At 39.7% G+C, this 18,206-nt stretch overlaps 1 protein-coding gene across 1 annotated transcript in view; it reads left to right on the top strand.

The window, feature by feature from the left end:
• The window catches only part of KIAA1549L (KIAA1549 like), a 78,159-nt gene that overhangs the window by 45,241 nt on the left and 14,712 nt on the right, over positions 1 to 18,206 (top strand). Inside the window, exons 16-19 of the mRNA XM_039724969.1 lie at positions 3,328 to 3,457; positions 9,827 to 10,174; positions 17,053 to 17,150; positions 17,871 to 18,016. Of these exons, the coding sequence (XP_039580903.1) occupies positions 3,328 to 3,457; positions 9,827 to 10,174; positions 17,053 to 17,150; positions 17,871 to 18,016 (722 nt within the window). The remainder of the gene's footprint in view (positions 1 to 3,327; positions 3,458 to 9,826; positions 10,175 to 17,052; positions 17,151 to 17,870; positions 18,017 to 18,206) is intronic.

Below are 18,206 nucleotides of genomic sequence, written 5' to 3'. Positions count from 1 at the left end.
GAAAGGGCTGACTCAGCTGTAGGTTATGTTCTTACTGGATGTCCTGGGGCACCGTTTCCTTGTGCAGTTTTCCAGTTTATTGTGAACTGAGAAGGTAAGAAATGGAGCCTGTCCTTACATGGGAGCCCTGCTCTGCACACTCTGTGCAGGAGGTACAGACAGAGCACTGGTGACCCGTGCTGAGGAATGCATTTAGTCCAGGCAGCTGGAAAGTTCCCTCAACAAATTGCTGTGGCTGTGACTGATTGAGGCATTAATTTGGATGCTCATTATGTGTCACATGGCTCACAGGAAGTGTTGAAAACATGCAACTGAAGTTTTAACACAGCCACGTGCTTTTTGTTAAATACACTGATTTTTGTTCATGTGCCATTTTTTCCTGTGTGTTGTGTAAATTTGTCACAGTCTGTTTGAGCCAGTGAGCCCTGGCATGACAGAAACTGCTGGGAGGCAGGTGAACTCCTGTAGAGGAATGATTCCAGTGATTCCAGCTGCACCGTGAAAGGCTGGCTGCTGGACTTGTTAAATATGGTATCTGTATCCCCACATGAGGAGAGAGAATCACTTCTGATGCACTTTCTGTGAAGACACAAAACACTTAATGAACTTTACAGATGCTGCAGATGTTTACAAACAAACCAATTCTGAATTCTGTGCTAAAATTTCCACACTAAGACCTGGAACTGAATTTGATATGCTGCAACACACGTGACAATTATTGTCCTTATTTTTCTAACAAAAATAAGATGGCTAAAATGTTACACTGCTGGAGAAAAACCTCAAAAAATACTACAAGGTAATGTGGGGTTTTGTTATGTATGAATGAATCAATGCAATTACATTTCTGTAATGAAATAAAACTGCTTTAAAAGCAATATGGGTAAGCATATAATTAAAAAAATATATTTTTCTGTTTTGAGTCATTGTTACAGCAATTAAAACCTGAAAAAATTGAAATTTTAAAAACTATCACTAAAAAACTAAGTCAAAGATTTCAAAGTTTCTAGGGAAGAGGTCTATTCTACTCTTTTCTGTTTTATATATATTCCTCTAACTTAAGTCACATTGTTACAGCACTTCCAAAACATATCAGAAAATAGGGATGCAGTTGATTACTTAAGGTTACCTTTATATTTTGAATTAGTTTTAAATTGTATATAAAAGTGATTTACAAAGCACTGCTTCTAAAAGATTTGATTTTTTTCCAGAACAAAGAGCTTTGTGCTCTTGGTACCTCTCAGTCATCAGTACCATAATCCTCATGTTTTAAAACATTCCAGCTGTGTTCCCAGAAGGCACTTCCTAACCCATTTGAATGCCAGTTGTTCCTGTTCATACCTCCTTTCTCATTAGTAAAACTCTCTTAAATGAGGTAATTGGCAAACTCAAGGTAATTTTAAGAGCCTACTGATGATATGCACTATTCTTGGATTTTCTTTAATAGTTTGTAATCAGGTCAAGAATCTGCATGTTGTACAGAGCTGTATGTTTGAATCCCTTAGAAAATACATCACAATTGCCTCAACTAAGTATTTACGGACCTGTTGTAAAACATATGAACTTTTGGAGACCTTTGATGTAAGAAGATGGAGATTGTCAGATCTGATTACCCTGTGCATAACCCTGTTTTCTGTTAATGTCAATGGTACAGTCAGAGAAAGACTATATAGGAATAAAAAATTTACTCAATATTCTTTTGTAGGGGAAACTTATTCCAAAAGCTCTGCTTGCCTTCTGCTTTAGCAGTGCATTTGGGACTTTAAAACACAAGCATGGTGATCTGTGATCAAAGGTCACACAGAAGTTTTGGAAAGTTGCCTTAAAACTGAGTACATGCCTGAGTAATTTATTTAATCAGAAGCGTGAAATTGGGTTTTTTTGTCCTACCTTTTATCCTGTCTGATCATGTAAATGTCCTACTTTCTGGATTTCTGCAAACCAGTTTCTGCTGCTCTAATCTGTCAAGGCAAACAGTGCTGTTAACAAGATCTGGAATAACTGAAGAATTATTTATCAGTGAATTAATTTGGACTGTCTTGTCTGTTCATTTCATTGATGGTTCTTGAGATGTTAAACCATGGAGTGACATGAAAGTGTGACTTCAGACATAATAGTGCAACTTGTCTTACTTCACTATGAGCATTGGCAGGTCCTCTGTGTGAAATAAGCAGCACAGAGACACCTTAGATGATCTGATCTAATTTCAGTATTCTGAATGGAGTAATTGGATGAGGCAGAAAAATAGCATGGCTAGGCAAAGATAACTTTATATCAGGCTGTAGTAGTGCAATTACTGTGTTAATAAATGAAGCTGGCATGCCATTTTTTCTTCTGTTACTGATCTACTTCAGGACCAGTGCTCCTCTGGAGTGAGCAACAAAATGAGTAATAGCCTGATACAGTATGAGAACAGTATGAGAACAACTCATAACTCTGCTGGTGTAGAAGTAGCCTTCTTAAAAGATGGAGCATGAAGTTCCTCTGCTACCATTTGGCAAACCCTCCTGCAGATATGTACAGATATGCTCTGTATTTCACAGAGGGATGCTGCATTTGGTTTTGTATAGCCAGCAACAAGGCAGAAATGGTTTTACTGAAGAGGTTACTGGGTATTTTGGGTATTCAGTTTTATTCTGCCTTTCTATTGTATTTGCTTCCCCTTGGTTAGGAGCACCCAGCAGTGGAAGCTCAGTCCCAGGGATGAGCAGCACTTTGTCCCAGTGAAGCAGCTGAATCCCAGAAGCACAACTCTCTGAGAAAGCTGTGGCCAGTCACCAAACTGGCTATTTAAAACCAGCATCTTGCAAGCAGTTTCCTCCCACTGCTGTGTCTCTTCCCATTCCCTGTGCTGGGGGTTTGTTTCACTGGAGCGTTTTCCTGCTTCTCTCTCAGCATTCAGGATCAGCAACCAAAATCTCTGCACCCCATCTGTGTGTGTGGGAGAGCCTGTTATTTTTTAATATGTTTTTTTCAATGAGTTTGAATTATATCAGCTGAAGTTAAAAGGGTGCTGATACCTTCTTGGGACATATTTCATCTGACAACTTCCCACGTACAATGTCCATGTCTTTTACATAACTTTTATTTTCCTTAAACTGTAAAAAACAATTAATCATCTCTCAATAAGGTCAGTGATTTCTAGTACTTCATATATGTAGAAAGAATATCCTGTTAACAAAGTGGCATTTTTATGAACATCATAATTTTAGATAAAAGGTCAGTGTTGACAACTACTACCTGTCTTTTTTTTTTATTTTATTTTACCATTACAATTTCATTTACATATTTTTCCATTTTTTTCTTTTTTTCCCATTTTGTGTTTTCTAGGCAGCCACTGAAGAACTCGGTGTACAGAAGCAGGCAGTCCCTGAACAGTCCCAGCCCAGGGGAAACTGAGATGGATCTGCTGGTGACTCGAGAAAGGCCGAGGCGTGGCATCCGGAACAGTGGATATGATGTAAGTTTATTTGCTATAGGCAGTGAAATCTGCTCAGCAAAGCCTTGACTTGCTCCAGGGAACAATTGATAAGCCACAAGACAGATTGCCATGAGATATTTAGTGTTGCAGGAGTTTATGTGCACTCAGCATCTTGAAAAAAGTTTAGACTCTTTCATGTACTTTATCACTCTACATCATCTTACAGTCTGAAATGCAAACGTTTGCCCTAACCCCATTATTTGCCAAAGTATTAAATCTTGACTTTAGGTAGTTCTTCTAAGTGTGTGGCTACTTGACAGTGAGCTTTCCTCTTTGCAAATAAAATCCTCTGTTTGTTCTGAAGAACAGCCTGGAGCTGCTCTCTTGATTCAGAAGAATGAACAGGCAACTCCTGGGATTTGCCCCTAAGTCTCAATGTCAGTGTTTTATGGAAATCCCCTAGGGACAGGTATTGTCCTCTTGCTCCCAACAGAGCTGGGAGAGTTTTGGGTAGGTAAATGTCAAACCCAGCCAGAGGTGTTGCTGCTTTGTGGTCCAAAGAGCTCATGCAGCCAGCACAAGGCAGAGGAGTTGTCTTGTGCAGTCTGAACAAACACTGGGTGCAAGTTGACACAGTGTGAACCCAGAAGGAGGATTAAAAATAGCCCCTACACTGGGGAAATGTTGAGTTTTTCAGTCCTTTGTCACATGTACAAACTACTGTAGCTCAGCCAGCCCTGAAGATCAGTCCCTAGCAAGGGTTCTTTCTGGAAAACAAGGAAGTTCACCTGTGGTTGCCCATCCTCTAAACATTGTAAGTGAAAAACATTTTTTGTGGGGTATGGGATTTCATTATCAACCCTCTCTCTGCCAGGAATGTGATTTTAGCAAGGAGAAAGAAAGTACCAAAGTTGGGGAGACGTGTTCAGGAAAGTTTAAACCTTTTACAAAATTCTTCAGTGCAGGTTGTAGTTGTCAGATTTCTGAAATGATTCCCTGCATTTGGACACTTCCCATCAGACTGCAGGAGTCATGGGGCTGTGTGAGTGGGCTGACTGGTACACTGCTTTCTGAGGAATTAGGATGCCAATACTATGCTAATAAAAGCTAGTTTTTCACAGGGGATATTTCCCTGGAAATCAGGGTTGAAAACATTCTGGGAGCAGGCACGGCAGCAGATTTAAAAAAATGTATTTCAATATATTGTGTATGCTATATATAAACCATATTTTAAAGAAAATTTGTTTAAAACCTTGGAAGTAGATTAATGAGCTTATGCAGATTCTGAAGTGTCCTCAGAGTAATGATAAGCTCTGAGATGTGTGCACATCACAGAAAAAATTGCTTTTGCCTTGCCTTTGGCACTGCAGTTGGGCAACCTGTCCCTGGCACAACGCTTCACTGATAAGTTACATAAAATCCCTCTGCCCGATGCACTGCAGATTCACTGCAGTGCACCTCTCCCAGCTCTGAATGCATTTCCCATCTGAAAGCACAGAAATGTTGCTGGGAAATGGGACAGGATATTGAAATTTAGCTGCCAAGCCTGAGCCTGCAGCGTGGGCTGATCCCCCACTCCTGTTTGAGGCTCCTCGGAGCTGTGTCTGACAGGCTCTGTTTCCCAGGATACCCACTGATGGCTGCATCCATGGAATTCATGGATCTCACCAGCTAAACACCTCTGGAAATCTGACCTCTGAGAATGGGTGAGAAAGGGCTGCTTTGAGTGCTGACTCTTTTGCCCTTTCTGTTTCATAAAACAACACCTGGTACCCATTTTTGACATCCAATTTGTCATATTAAATGTTCCAGCCTTCTCAGACTGCTGCTCAACTCTTCCTCCCAACATGTTATTTAGCAGCAAGTCCTGCCAAAGAATAGTGAAATCTGCATTTTATAAGCAGTGCCAAATAATTCAATTTATTAATCAAATGGTTTATATTGCCTTCACATTGGGGGACTTTTTTTACAGCATAAAAAAGTGTGGGGGGAATTTGAGCTGTTACCAGTACACCCAGGTTATGTGTTGAGGTTTTTCTGCACAACAACAATAATGCTTTTATTTTTAAAGAAAAGAGATTGACATCTCCCAGATTCTTTAAGAAAACTCCTTAAGAAATCCTCACTCATGTGCACTCATGAAACCACAATGTTTCCTTTCAATAACAACTTTCTAAATGATTTTCTAAAATGCTTTCATTCATACTTTTCTAAAATTACTTCATTCTCTATAATTAATTTTTGTGATATTTCTCTGAATCGTGGTTCTGTTTCCCAGAGCTAAAAACTGGTAAAGATATGAGGATAAAGATACAATATTTTACATTTGTCCATATGGAATATGTAGCTTTTAATATTACTTTGGAGTGTACATTCTACTGTTTGATGTTCTCAGTATATTATTTGCCTTTATAGTGTCTTTTATAATGAATTATTATTGAACAGTAGCTAGCTTTCCATTTTAAAGAATCCCAACAGGTTTTACTATCATCACCTTCAACTAGGAATTATATTCAGGAGACTTTATTAACATGTTTATTATTTTCAACAAGTTCATGAACAACTGTGTGGAGTAAATCCCATAATGAAAGATTCTAGAACCTCTAGACTGCTCTAAAGAGATTTATACCAGAGCAGACAATATTTAGGCTGTTTTTGCTATACAAGGAGGAAAATTACCTTATTATACATGTCTGAGAGATCAGTATACAAAAGAATTCACGGGCATAATTTTGTTGATATAGCTAAACTAATGCAATGCATCCCAAAGTTTATAGATTAATGTTCACATAAAGAATTTTACTGATAAAGTTAAAGCAGCAGAATTATTCAGGAGATATAGAAAGTCTGTCTCTCACTGCAGGGTTTTGTTTGCTTTCTTCATGTACCTCTAGTCCCTTCTATTATACACTAACTGTGTATGAATTTATGTAATTGTGTGTATGAAATTATGTACTTTTGATAACTATGTGTTTCAGTTGATAGGATAACAAATAGCAAAATAACAAATAACACTCACAAAGTGATAAGATGAATTGAAATAGATTTTAAAATATGAAGAAAAGAAATTATTATTATTTTTCTCCAAAATCTGTATGTCAGATTTTATATTGATAAATCAAAGCTGCCTTAAGGTTGGCTGCTAATATGAATCTTGTATACACGTGATATATTTTAACCATTCTGTGGGGATCTAATGGCTGGTGAGTTGTAGTAGAAAACCTGATTTATTTCAGCACTGGGTACTAATAGGTCTGCGTGGGATTCCACTCACATTTTTGCAGGCATGAGCAAATAGAAGAACCATGGTTATTAATCATCCAGTCAGGACATTATGATTTCAGAGGTTCTTTGGCTGCACTTAGACAAACTACCATTGCATTTTATAGTCAGCTTTCTAAAACGTGTCTGATTTGTATTTATTGGAGCAACACAAACACCGATGGAATCAAAATGAAGGAGTGAAATTGAGGAATAGCTTTTAGTTGAAGATTTCCTACAAAGTTTTTCCATTTAAGATCATTTGGTGCAGTTGCATTCCCCTTCCCCCAGTCTGATGTGTATACCACTTGAGAAGCCTGAATTTGAGTTTGTGGTTTTGAATTTAGATAATATACTGTGTAACCATGACTATGTAAATTATGGTTAAATTCTAATGTGCAAATGTTTAATTTTATCTTAATTTTTCTTTCTTTTTCACTGCCATACTTTCATTCAATACAAAATATAGCTATGCTTAAAACAGAGAAAGCAATTACTATTTTACTTAGATTTATTATCAGTTTTCACTACCAGTGTAACTCTTTTACAAGTGGCTGATAACAGAAAAAGAACAGCAGTTTGGTTTTTCCCTCTGAAAAGGAATAAATATATTTTATGATTGTCCTACAGCTTAGAAAAGCTTGGGGGCACAGTCACTTATCTATTCAGGTGTAGAAAAACACTATTACAGGGAAAAAAATATGCCACACTAGGAGCTACAGAACACTGAAATGATCAGGATAGCACTGGAATTTTTAACAAGAACATCCTGTTGTATTCTTTTATTTATGGCTATTTTAAACACTAGCACAGTTTCTAAGCTCATGCTATATATAGAAGGAGGCACATATCCTATTGCTCATCCCAGTTATCCTTCACAGGCAATGCATTTTACAAGTATTTAAAGAATTATAAGGAATCAGTTGCTGATTTAAAACATATGTTTTTAAAACTCTGGGCTGTAAAATTGATCTTACAAAATATAGATCAAGTGTGATATTCCACTTTCAACTTCTTGCTGTGTGATGATTGTTTTGTGTCATGGAGTTACAGCCAAAAAAACAAAAGCAGGGAGGTGATTTCTGTTTGCACTTATCTGTACAGAAGGAATCACCCTAGGAGTAACCCTTCAAGCTAAGCTGCCCAAGCACTGTCTGCTCATTGGAGAATGTGTTCCATTCCCTCCCTGTTCCCAGGTTAACTTTGCATAAATGCCTGTAACTCCTGTTTGGGAGCTGGGTAAGCCCCTGAGCTGGGCCATGGTGTTCTCTGCAAGGGGCAGGGCTGAATTTGTGGTGTCATTTTGGAAGTTCAGAAAAGCTCCGAAACTTTAGTTCTTCAGAAGTCTTAATCTGAGAGCCAGAACAAAGGAATTTCAGTCTCTCTAGCAGTAATAATCCGTCCCTTGTAAGGGGTTATTCACAGTGATGGCACTGTTTAGAGAACCGTACTCTTCCTGGCACAGTTGCACTGCCATTGATGCCACAACTAAGGCAACAATTCAAACATTAATTCTAATTGTTTTTAAGTGAGCCATTGACAGTTTAATCTGCTACTGAGTGTCCCTGATGCTTTTCCCAGCAAACAATGTAGAATATAAAGGGCTATTATACTCCCCTGCATCATATGATTTCTTTCCAATATTTGTTATGTGTCTATATTATTATCACCACTTTAATTAAAGGGATGGGACCACTGTGAGGCTAAAAATAATTTCTTGCTCAGATAAACATCAGTCTCAGAGGCCATGAGATTTATGAGAGCAAGCAGTTGGCTATAGCTCAAAGTAGTCACAAGTTCTTCATTACAAGACAATATATAACTTTTTATCCCAATGGACAGTTGCCACAAAGTTTATTTTGCTTTTCTAACCTATCATCTTTACTTACTTCTACTGCAATGCAGATACTTTTGTCCAATGGGCTACTGTTACACGTACACACATATGCTTCTATTATAACATGTAAACTCTTAGCTTACTCTATAAAATTACACCCTACATTATAAACCCTTCACCATCTTATTAATAAAGTTTTTTACTTACTTAAAGCAATTTCTTATTTATAACTATAGAAACATAAGTTTATGATTTTCTGCTTAATGTCTGTGTATTTTATTTTTACATCAAGCTTCTCCCAAGGCTGCACATCAAACCCTCCTGTGTCTGTGGAAGTTTCTATTTTTCCATTTCCCACACATCTGCATTGTCACAATTCCTGATTTGTGTGTGTTACATCTGTGTTTGAGAATGTTGAAGCGGCACAAATGCCATCGCTGGCCGGGGGCTGTGTACAAATCAGGAACGGGACGGGACTGCTAAGGAACACATCTTGAGCTGTTTTGTTTCCATCACCAGCCTCATGACATGGTTATCACAATGGGAGGATGCCAGAAGCTCCCATCCCTGGCAGCAGAGCAAGAACTTAACCATTTCCCACACATCTGCATTGTCACAATTCCTGATTTGTGTGTGTTACATCTGTGTTTGAGAATGTTGAAGCGGCACAAATGCCATCGCTGGCCGGGGGCTGTGTACAAATCAGGAACGGGACGGGACTGCTAGGAACACATCTTGAGCTGTTTTGTTTCCATCACCAGCCTCATGACATGGTTATCACAATGGGAGGATGCCAGCAGCTCACATCCCTGGCAGCAGACCAAGAACTTAGTGTTATAACTCACTTAATAAGTTTTTTGACCAATCGCACAAAGCAAAAGCATATTGACAGCAGTTCCATCCAACCACTATAAGCACACTTACCTTTGGTTAAAACAATGCTTGCTTGTTTCAAATACAATACCTGCTTGTAATCATTAAAACACAATGCACAGAGCTCCATTATTAAGCTTAGAACTTCCTAATATCTCGCTAGATATGCTTTTCTGCAGCTGAGGGAGTTATTCTAGCCAAGCATTAATGCACAGACCATTTGTCCTTACTTTTCTACTCCTTACATAATTTTTCTGCTGACCAATCTCACGGCTACTGCTTACCTCTAATCACAGCTCTGCTGTCTCTGAGGCCTGCCTTTTGCAGCTTTCCCAAAACCCTCTGATTTTATGGATTCCCACAAAATGCTATCTTGCAAACGCCATCAAACGCTGCCTTGTAAAGCCTTTGACATCCACTTCCATTCCCCCCACCAGACCGAGCCTGAAATCATAGAAGAAACCAACGTTGACCGCGTCAACGAGCCGCGCAACTACGGCAGGGCCCGGCAGGCCAAGGGCCACTCGGAGACGTCGACGCTGAGCTCGCAGCCGTCCATCGACGAGGTGCGGCAGCAGATGCACATGCTGCTGGAGGAGGCCTTCAGCCTGGCCTCTGCTGGCCACGGCGGCCAGCCCCGGCACGACGCCTACGGCTCGGCCCCACACCTGCCCTACTCCGAGGTGGTGACCAGCGCCCCCGGCACCATGACGCGGCCGCGGGCCGGCGTGCAGTGGGTGCCCACCTACAGGCCAGAAATGTACCAGTACAGCTTGCCGAGGCCCGTAAGTGGAGCTTCTCTTCACCACATTGTAATGTTGGAAAGGTGCTTCTGTTTTGAGCCACATGTTTTTATTATTTTTTTAAAGTAGTCACATTTAGGTGCTTAAAAAACAGATGCTTACAGAAAATAAGTATGTGTAGGGTGATGTGCTTGCCTAGACACCAATCTTGACTTTGCAGCTGGGAGATGAGCTACACACATACACCGTGAAAGACTCAGTATCTGTTTTAGCAGCAAGGTTGTCTTCTCTAAGTTGTACTAAGTTTAAAAGAACAGGCTGCAGAATACACTGAAGATTTAAAATAGGCTGTTCAGCAGATCCCAAACTGTTGGAACCCTGGCTGATGAGAATTTTAGACTTTCTGTGCTGACAGGCTCTGACCCCCAAGAAAATGCTGCACTTGACCTGAAGCCATAGAGAAAGCTTCCAAAATTAAATGGTAGAACTCAGATTATAAGTGTATAGATTGAATAGAAGTGTGTAATATCACATAGTAGAAATCTTAGAGTTTAAAGTTTTAGGATATAGTAATACATATAAAACAAGATAGACGTTTTAAGGCAGAAGATAACCCTTCTTCTTCACCTTCTTCTTCATAGGTTTAAGTAGCATTATGTAATTAGATAAAAAAGTCCACATTACGAACCACAGGTACTTAGTTATCAAGTTAAAAGTAAAAATATTTTAGGTATCATTTCTTAATTAAACAGTTTATCTTTAAAAAGCCTTGTAGAGAGAGAAATACGACTCCATTTTTAGTTTGTTAGAATGAAGTGCTGTAGAACTCACACTAAACTTATTTGCACATCCCCTTCTACTCATAATAGGAATGCACAATAGGAAGCAACTTGGTTTTATGGTTTAACTGTGGTGACATCTGGGTAGCTCTTCTGCATCACAGAGGTTCACCACTGAAAAGCAACCTGAAATGTGGGCTGTTATTGGCAGTCTTGCACTTACAGCTATTGGCTTGGGTCTCTAGAGAAGAAATCTAGAGAAGATTTAATTCCACAGGTCTCTTAGATGACCTTATAACTGACTTTATCCTTCGTTTTCTAGCCTCAAGCAGCAGCTAACACGTCCTCACCTCGGAGAAGTAATAAATGAATTAGGAACTTAAACCCAAGGGTGGAAATTGTTAATGCAATTTTGTAGGGGTCTGGACAGCAGTGCCACTAGCAATGTGCATGCCCTCATGTGGGAAACTGCAGCTGAATTCCCACATATGGTAATGTGAAACTCAACAATATATTTTATTTTGTGTCAGATATAAATCTAAACTAGAGGTGATTGCTTTCTGATAAGAAATAGCCTATCTAACAATACCAGTGTGATAAATTGTTCTTTTTAAGGCTTTTTTTTGTCAGAATTCCTTTTTATTTTTTTTTTAAGAATATATTTCAAATTGAGTCTCTAACTCTGGCTAGAATAAGAGGGTAATGCAGAAAAATGTCCTCAGTTCGAAATCACCATTACCATGACTTTGTTCCATGACAATAAAAAAGACATTAAGGGATACTACTTCTGAACTATTCCGAACACAGCTGAAAGCCAGTGGCACTGCCTGCAAAGGTTCAGGTTGGTGCTATTTAAGTCATGCTAAGGTTATTTCTGGCACTTTGAAATTGGTCCGATGAAATTTGTACAGCATATAATCATATTTTATGGTTAGAATTCGATTAAAAGCCTAAGAGACAGCTAGTGGGGAGTCAAATTACCTCAATACTTCAAAGAATCCTTCTAAAATGAAATAAAAAATATATGGTGAGAGGTTTTTAAAAAATATAATAGCTGCTCTTCTTATGGTGAATGATTCACTGTTGTCTTTCTAAGACTTATTACTGTCCTAAATCATCTACATGTTTGGGACCTTTTGCTTATCTTTCTGGCATTCTGAAGACAAAGTTAAATAGTTAAATTCCTTGAAGATGGTTGATTGCCACAGATGAGGATAGGCACAGACTGCTGGGCTTTGGATAAGGGCTGGTAATTGATATTTTTCTGCATATCAGTTTCATGAATATGCACAGTGCTTCAACTACCCCATTTCCTGGTTTGTTCTCATGGGGGATGGAGGGTTGACATTGAAAATATCCCCAGTTTTGGGGATGAGAGGTACCTCTGCACTGGGATGTGTGTTACCTCTGTAAACCAAGAATTAGTAATTTCTTCCCTTTCTTAAAATTCAGTTCTTAGTGCAATTAGAAGTCAGCATCAACAATGCTGTTACAATTCAAAACACTGAGCATTTTGAAAATCAAAATTTAATCTTTGAAAATTCAAGGGCATTTTGTCTGCCTAGATGGAACAAGTTCAGAGGGGTCCAGAACCACTCTAGTTCTGTGCTGCTTCAGGTGTCCTCCAAATTGTGGATCTTTAATTTTTTTTAGTCAACTTCTTGGCTAGTCCCACCATCAAACATTTGTGTATCTCTCCAGGGTATGCACACATCTGGGTTTTTTTATTATTATTTACAATTTTCTTCTCCCTTTTGAGGCCTTCTGTGTGTTTTTTGTTTGGTTGGTTGGGTTTTTCTATACATGTAATACCAAAATTATCTGTAGCTCTTGTGAGGGAACACCTGCTTACCAACCTGCCTGTTGGGTGACCTGTGAAAAGAGGATTCCTCCACACGGGGCTCATGCCTTCTCCTGGCAGAGGAAAGCCAGTGAAATGCAAACTCTCCCTGTTGTCCTGGAGCTTCCAAAACATGATGAGTAACACTTGGCTGAGTGCTTGGCACGCAGCTGGTGTGCTAAGACTGGAGGATGTTGTTAAAGGGTTGAAGGTGTGACACCAGCCCAACAGACAGCTCCATGCCTTGGTTGATCATGTTGCAGCTTTGGAAATTTGCTCAGCTGAGTCAAGTGAGAGCTGAGACCAGAGAAGAAAACCCTCTCCATCACAAGGCTGAACCAGTTTCCATCTCTCCTCTTTATCAGTGCTCTGGAAAGAGGAGTGGCAGTAACAGAGCTCTGAGTCCCAAGGTGAGACCCAGCACCACAAACAGGCACTGATGACCAGCACATACAGCCTGAGTGGCTGGTAAAGCATCCCTGTCCTCAGAGCTCCCCTGCATTTAACAGGGGTAAAGTGGGAGGATTTTACCAAAATTCAGCCAGTTTCAATAACAGCTTCTTAGTATGAAACAGGACAGCTATAAAGGCAAAGCCAAATAAAAAAAAATTATATTATTCTTGAATTGCAATTTAATAATCAAGTTAAATCATTCAATGAGTTAGCAAGGACACTGGTCTTTTAATTCCTATGGATATTTCTGTAATTAGAAGGCAACATAGAATACTTTCACCCAGGACCAATCTGTAAGTGGAAGGTTAGGTAAAAATATTTAAATATTGTAACTAGGAAAATGTAGCCTTTAAAACCAACTGCAAAGTTTCTGCTTTGGCTGATAGTTATTTTGTGCTGGCCTATGAGCACAGGCTGAGAGACTTGGGATTGTTCAGCCTGGAGAAGAGACAGCTCCAGAGAGACCTTAGAGCACCTTCCAGTACCTAAAGGAGCTACAAGAGAGCTGGAGAGGGATTTTTTACAGGATTATGGAGTGATAGGACAAATGAACTGACAGAGGGCAGAGTTAGATGAGATATGGGCAAGGAATGCTGTACTGTGAGGGTGGTGAGGCACTGGAGTAGGCTGCCCAAAAAGTTGTGTATGGCCCATCCATGGAAGTGTTCAAGGCCAGGCTGGATGGGGCTTTGAATAACCTGGTCTAGAGGAAGGAGTCCCTGCCTGTTGCAAGGGGCTTGGGCCTGGATAATCTTTAAGGTCCCTTCCAAACCATTCTGTGATTTTTCTTTTCTACATCCTGACAGGTGGGCTGTAGGAGACAATGGTGCAAGTGTCTGCTGGTGGCTGGACTTTATCCCCCAGAGGTTTTATTGTTCTTGGCCCAATGGCTGCTAAACTGCACTTCCTACTTTTAAAAACTATTTATTGGTTTGCTTTTTCAATTGTCAGTGTTCTAACCACAGCAGACTCCTTCATTGGCATTTCTTGCTGAAAGGGTGGCACAGGGTCTGCGCTCTGCTACCTGTGCAGTCTGTCCTGGGTCTCAGGTGGGATTATTTCTGTCTGATTGTTATATATGTTGCAGACTTTATCATTTCTCACAAAATAGAGTTCAGAACCCATGCAGAATGTTTTCCTTCTTATGATTTTTGTCTTTTGTTTTTTTGGGCTTTTGGTTTGTTTGTTTGTTTTTGTCTGGTTGGATTTTTCTTTTGCTAAAAAGCAAGAGATCATTTAAAAAAGATTAATATTTGAAGAGTAAAATAAGGCAAATCTGTGAAATCAGCTGGGTTGTGTTTTTGGTTTGTTGTTTTCCTCTCTGACTAATTTGACAGTGGTGAAGTGACTTTAATTCTACAATCAGGCTGGTTGGCCAAGAGCCTAAGGGCTCATAAAAATCTTTAACAGGAATCTGTGGTAAAACTTTGATTTCATTCCGCTACTGAACACTTCTTTCCCATTTGTATGTTGCCTACAGGAAAACACTAATGCCCCACCCCATTAGAGAAACTCTCAAAATTTCACTGGAGCTCCCTCCCACAACCACTTTGGTGTGTGGCAGCTCAGGGTGACGAGGGCTCACTCCTGTCCCCTCTGGACAGACAGCTCCTCAGCGTGGTGGAGCACATCTTTTTACAGGATTTTTCACTTTAACAGGATTCTCTCTCCCCAGCCATTAGCAAAATATTGCCACTCACACAAAATTGTTCATCTCCCGTGTAAGCAGCAAAATAAAGGCTTAGGTTTTCTATTTTACTTTTCCCCCTGATATTTCCAGTGCAAGTTGCAGCATATTTGTGAACTGTGATCCCTTAAAACACCTAATACCTCCTTTGATGTCCACATTCCAAAGCACAACACATGAGAGAAAACCCAAATCTACCTCTGAGTCTCTGCCCTACCCTACTTTACAGTGTCTGGAGTTCCCAAACATTATCTCATGTGCTGTTCCTTTAAAATAAAAAAGGGGGAATAAAAAGGATTTCATGCTTGGCACAAATGCATGCTGAGAGCAAGATGTGGGATGAAAGGCTTGTGGAGGCAGCAGGGAGAGTTCAGGCAGCCTGTGAGGGCACTGCCAGCCTTTGAGATGCAGGAGAGGCACTCAGACCATTCCACATCCAGCACTACCAGGAGAAATATAATTGAGGTTTTCTTTCATGCAAATAACATTTTTTTTCCCTTACAGTTCTTTCATTAAAAATCAGTATTTCAAACCCATGGCTAAGAAATGTAGCAGTGTCTTTTTAGACTTTTCTTTTTCCCCCCACTTAAATGTAGAAATGCTTTAAATATCATGGTAGCATGGTGAAAGTAAATATTAGGAGACTTTGTAGGTGGCATGCAAGAAAAAATTATTTTCAGACGCATGCCTTTGAGGGTTTCTAACCTGCTTTAAAAGGGGTAGCAGTGAGAGGACAGAGAAAGATGCTGGATCTGTAGTGCTTTTCCCTTGGAGACACATCAAAAATCAGTTTGATAAGTTACCTTTCCTTTTTGTTGACCTAGTTTTGCAGGTATTTCAGAATGAAGGCATTTGGAATATGGTCTAAATGTGTAATTTTACAAGATGATTACAGAAAGACAGTGTTTTCTGATACATAGTGTGGGATTTATATTGCCAAATTCCAATCTAAATGTAGGTGGTAAGTCTGAAATAATCATGTAAATCCTGTAGGCTCTTTCTCTGGGCAGGAGACAGAGGGTGACTCATCCCATGTGTTTTAATGTGCTTTTAACTTAAACTGCTGTTTGTGGAGGAGCTTCTCTGGGTAAACCAGATACCTCTTGTTTAGAGGGCCAAAGTCCCACCATTGGACCCCATTTTTTTTTCAAAATGCCAGTGTCTTGATAGTGGTCAGCCTTCCCCCAATATTTATTTGTTATTCCTCTGATTTTATCTTCATTCTCATGCATTGCTCTGAAGCCTTCTCATGCAAAACGAGGCTTTGCCTCATCCACAACTGAAAAAAAAATCACAACTAAATAATAAAACAAAAACCAATAGGAAAACAAAACCCTCACCCATGATGTAGTGAAGCACCTAGTGAGATATCATTAGAGATTTCTCTAAGTGTATTTGGAAAAATTATGGCCTCTAATCTATAGCAGTGCAAAGGATTTAGGAGGAAAATGTTGTCCTTCATGTCATTTGGGTTTCATGCACATAATTACTCCTCCTTCACATGTATTGGTGATGAAATTCAGAATTACTGCAAGCAAATTGCTTAATTTTGTGACTTTGTGGGTGGGCCTGGTGTTCCTCTGGATCAGTCTGCCTTTTCAGAACTGTTTGAAGCCCTTGTTGCTGTTTTGGAAAGTTACAGAACTGGGGGGTTTTGTGGAAAATTTTCTTTTCATCTCTTGAAGGCTGAAAGGAAGAGGTTGAAATATGGGTTGCTCACAGGCAGCTTCACTGCAGTACACACTGCTCTGAGGGTTCTTTCTGAAGCTTTGAAATGCTTTTTTTTCCTGGAGAAAGTGAAAATACTCAGGTCTTTTTCCATGATCCAAAGCAGTTGTTGAGTCTCACATAATCACAACAGATCTGCTTTGCCAGCAGGTTACAAATGTGTAACACTGTTACAGAGACAGTGTTTAATATATTTTACTTTAATTAGACTTCATCTTGTCTCTGAGCTAATTTTCAGGTTTTCTTCCACATTCAAAAATCACCAAAGCACTGTAAATTCCCAAATAAATGGAATTATTGTTGACGCCACAAAAAGTTACCTTCCAGTTGTCTGGCACAGAGAGCAAGTATTTAATTTCTGATTTTGGTTTGTTTTTCAATTTGACTGAGATCTACTGGTGTTTCAGAAAATATTTCTTTTTCTCTGTTACAGGCTTATAGATTTTCTCAGCTTCCTGAGATGGTAATGGGTTCTCCTCCCCCTCCTGTCCCTCCCAGAACAGGTCCTGTGGCTGTTGCCTCTCTCAGGAGGTATTTATGTTATTTTATTTTAGGCACGGTCTCTAAAACCCACTGTCATAACAAGAACTAGTCCAAACCCTGGAGGGGCACTTAAAAAGATACATTCATGAAATTAGAAACATGTTGTTTTTATTTCATTTTAACACAAAATGAAATAACAATGAATTTTCTGTTAGCCAGTCTGTGTCAATAAAATTAGGAACTGCAGTCTCTTGTTTGTTTTAGAGCATTCTTTGCCTCAGCTGTCATAATGGTGTGCTGGATTGAGGCAGATGATTCACACCATCATTCTCCTGCTTTCCTGGACTTGCAACATTTCCAAAGACCTTAGCATTTCCTAAGTGCAGTAAAGTTATTTACCACACTGCTCTCCTACTGTATGATACCATGCCATCTACACTGTAGACTGTGTTGGTGAATTATGGTAAAGCTCTGGTGAATTAATTATGGTAAAGCTCTGGTTTTACAAACACAGGCATTTGTTTGAAGCAGCAAGCAAAGGCCTTATACAATGCTTTGGTAAAAAGAGCAACCAGGCTAAAAGGGTTGTTTGCAAACTTCTCCAGACTTCTGTTGTGCAGTCGTTCTGCAGATTTCTGTCATGCCAGGGCAAAGCTGGACACATTGTTCCTCCCTGGCTTGTCCTGCCGTAGCTGATAGGTGTGTATGGCTACAAATCACATCTGTAGATCAGAATGATGACAAAAAGTTGTATTTGTTTTCTTTCAGGTCTACATCAGATATTGGCAGCAAAGTGAGAATACCTGAGTCCAGTGGAGCAGATCAGGCCCAGCATCATGATCAGACACCTTTTGCACCGGGTTCCAGAGCTCCCATGTCTGTTGGTCCACTCGAACAATCGGCTTTTCACTCAGGTGACAAAATAGCGCGGATTCAACTTTGAGAGCCTTAGAAGTTATTTTGGATAGAAATGAAAGTATGGGATATAGCAAATAAGGATGATTATTTGGGGAAAGACTGTATTAGGTGGGGTTTTTCCTGGTGCAGCTGAAGGAGCCCTCCAGAGGAGGGTCTGTCCCATTGTAAGTGCCCCAGCTGCATCCT

This window comes from Passer montanus, unplaced genomic scaffold (assembly GCF_014805655.1).
Source record: "Passer montanus isolate IOZ18808 unplaced genomic scaffold, ASM1480565v1 scaffold54, whole genome shotgun sequence".
In the NCBI taxonomy this organism is placed as follows: domain Eukaryota; kingdom Metazoa; phylum Chordata; class Aves; order Passeriformes; family Passeridae; genus Passer; species Passer montanus.
The sequence above is the reverse complement of the archived record's forward strand: the minus strand, read 5'-3'. Positions and strand labels throughout refer to the sequence as shown.